Genomic DNA, 2,619 nt, shown 5'->3' with positions numbered 1-2,619 from the left:
GTGTGTGTGTGTGTGTGTGTGTGTGTGTGTGTGTGTGTGTGTGTGTGTGTGTGTGTGTGTGTGTGTGTGTGTGTGTGTGTGTGTGTGTGTGTGTGTGTGTGTGTGTGTGTGTGTGTGTGTGTGTGTGTGTGTGTGTGTGTGCGGTATCATTTCCCGCGGTAGCCAGCGCCCATGTTGTGCGCCTGTCCAAGCGGCGTGAGCAAAGCCGGTGGATGACAAATTTGTAGGAACATGAAGTTTCTTTTGAACAAACACGCGCAATAACTTTATGCGTTTGCCTATTTTAGCAGTTGGTCTATGCATGTGGAGTCAGCGCGACCCACCTCCGACTCACCTTCAAAACATCGAATGGTGGAGAGACCCTCCATCGACGCACAATCTGCAGGAATGGTGATCGCAAATGCTTAACATTCCAGATGCTGAAAGAGCTTCTTAATGTTGTAAATGGCTATAAGGTATCCGTTATGTTTGGAATAAGAGTATAGTGAAAGACAAATAAATCTTACGCTCTCTGTAATTTTTCGAGATTCTCAAATAACGAATAGATTTGAATGGATCTTGTGACTATTTATAACTTGCCTGTGTTATCTCCGATTTTACTCGGTTAAATGGCCTTCCTTTTACCATTGCCACATGATTAGTCTCCTCCGGTGGCAGCGCATTCACTCCACAGCCATAATCCCGACTCGCTCCACTGTAGACGCTGCCCACATTTGACTGCATGACTGCGGTAATGGGGAGAGGAATGCCCGACTTATTAGCTCCCATCGCTTTTCTCGTAGACAGAGCCAATCTATTGAGGTGCGCCTGTTGTTGAGTCCTAGTCCGCGGAGTATTCCTCGTTGGTGATATCGGTGGAGGCGGTGGCGTCGGCGGTGGTGGTGAGGCAACTGCCTTCTTTTGACTACCTCCGATACTGCTGCGAAAGGCATGGCGACCGGTACTCGGTGTGGCTGGCACTTTGAGTGCGCTGACATTCCCATTGTTCCGATGACTTGCCTTGGAACTGCCATTATGAAGACTGAGAGGCAGGAATCCGTCAAACCATGACTTATTACTGAGGCTGAAATGTATCAACAAGGGGTTTCCTTAAGCATTTCAGTAGATTACTAAGTTTTAGGCAGGTAGACTCCTTGGATAGCCCAGTTAATCTCAACCTTGAGAGTTGATTAACCTTGATATGGATTAATTCAATAGAGTTGATCTTCCCAGCAATTTGATTTAACTACACCCATTTACCTTCCGTTAATCGGGCTACACATCAGCGCTAATTTATACGACCAGTTTCCATGTAATTTTCTAATGTATCGAAGAGATGGACTGAGTTACAGGATACGCAAATTCGCCCATTTTGTCCATAAACGCATGCTTGAAGTACACTGACTTGTAGCTAAGGAAAAAACGAGGACCCGACTAATTGGTGGTTAGCTTTCGTTACCAAAGTGAGCTGCGTGGGAGACCCTAATCGCGAACCCGGAAGGAACTATCACCAAAGTGAAAGCCGATGTATAATGTGCTCGAGCTTGTAGCTCAGTGTGGCAAATTTTCCTGTCCCAGCTAGCAGAACCGCATTGCCGCCTAATTTGATTACTTGCGATGAGTCCGGTTTGTAATACAATAAAAACCGGACTGTGACTTAGAGATTGGCCGTCACACATTGGACAAATGCGTGTGTAAACCCTCTACCTCCTCGCTCTACACTTTACCACCAAAATACGGTTACTAAACTGATGACATCATAATCTGAAACGACCCATTGCCAAAAAACTGACAAAATGGACACCGATCATCAGATATTTTCATCCTAAGTCAAAGGGTAAATTTTATACACTTTTCACACCTATGACTCCAACCTATTCCTAACCCAAGGGGCTGAACATCAACCAGTCAGTAAGAAAATGTCAAAATCATATGATCTACATCCACTTCACTGGAAAATAACTGAAGGCTGTCAGTTTGGTCTCAATCGTTTGTTACCCTTTTGACCCAGTCTTCAAGACAGGGAAGAAGAAATTAATTTACAACCGCTGGGACCCAAAAAACAGAACTGTTCGGTGGATCATACAGTTGCCAATGTTGGTACAACCTTCAATCATAATTTTGTCTAGAGACACCGGTTCTGAGTTAAGAATATCCTTGTTCAATCCCGCATTTAATATCCCCATCTCAATTTAAAGGTGACACTTTCGTCACCCTTGGTTATTAAACGGAGCGCAATTAAATGTAGCCGTCTCCCGGACTATCCACTGACCTTGAAGACATTAAAACATCTGGAGCTGATGGCTAAAATTAATAAATCATGCCAACGCTCAGTGAATTGACAACAAGAGGGGAGTTATTTATAACCAGTAGATAGTCGTGCATATACCTTCCATTCAAAAGGGCTGTTTACTAATACAAAAATAGAAAAAGTGGTGTTTGTGAATTAGGCATTTGCCGTCGGGCAGATGCTTGGCAATATTTTGAAAGGCCTACTTTTACTGATAAAGATGCTAACCTTCTTTCTTATTTTATAGAGGTAAAACATTTGCCACTCAGGGTGTCAATGGTTGACAAAACATTTGTCGCAGCTCACGAGATTTGGGGCAACAAGCGTCTCAAGGGCAACGATCCATCCAT

At 43.9% G+C, this 2,619-nt stretch overlaps 1 protein-coding gene across 1 annotated transcript in view; it reads right to left on the bottom strand. All coding sequences in view use genetic code 11, as the record gives it.

Annotated features, from left to right (window-relative positions):
• Window positions 1-564: 564 nt before the first annotated feature.
• EGR_06952 (BR serine/threonine-protein kinase 2) overlaps window positions 565-2,619 on the bottom strand; it is a gene marked incomplete at both ends in the record, with an annotated part of 14,686 nt that continues 12,631 nt past the window's right edge. The window contains one exon of the mRNA XM_024496201.1: window positions 565-1,063. Coding sequence (XP_024349404.1) covers window positions 565-1,063 — 499 coding nt within the window. The remainder of the gene's footprint in view (window positions 1,064-2,619) is intronic.

The sequence above is a fragment of the Echinococcus granulosus genome (assembly GCF_000524195.1).
Source record: "Echinococcus granulosus chromosome Unknown EG_S00066, whole genome shotgun sequence".
NCBI classification, from domain to species: Eukaryota; Metazoa; Platyhelminthes; class Cestoda; order Cyclophyllidea; family Taeniidae; genus Echinococcus; species Echinococcus granulosus.
This window is presented reverse-complemented; position numbering and strand designations above follow the sequence as displayed.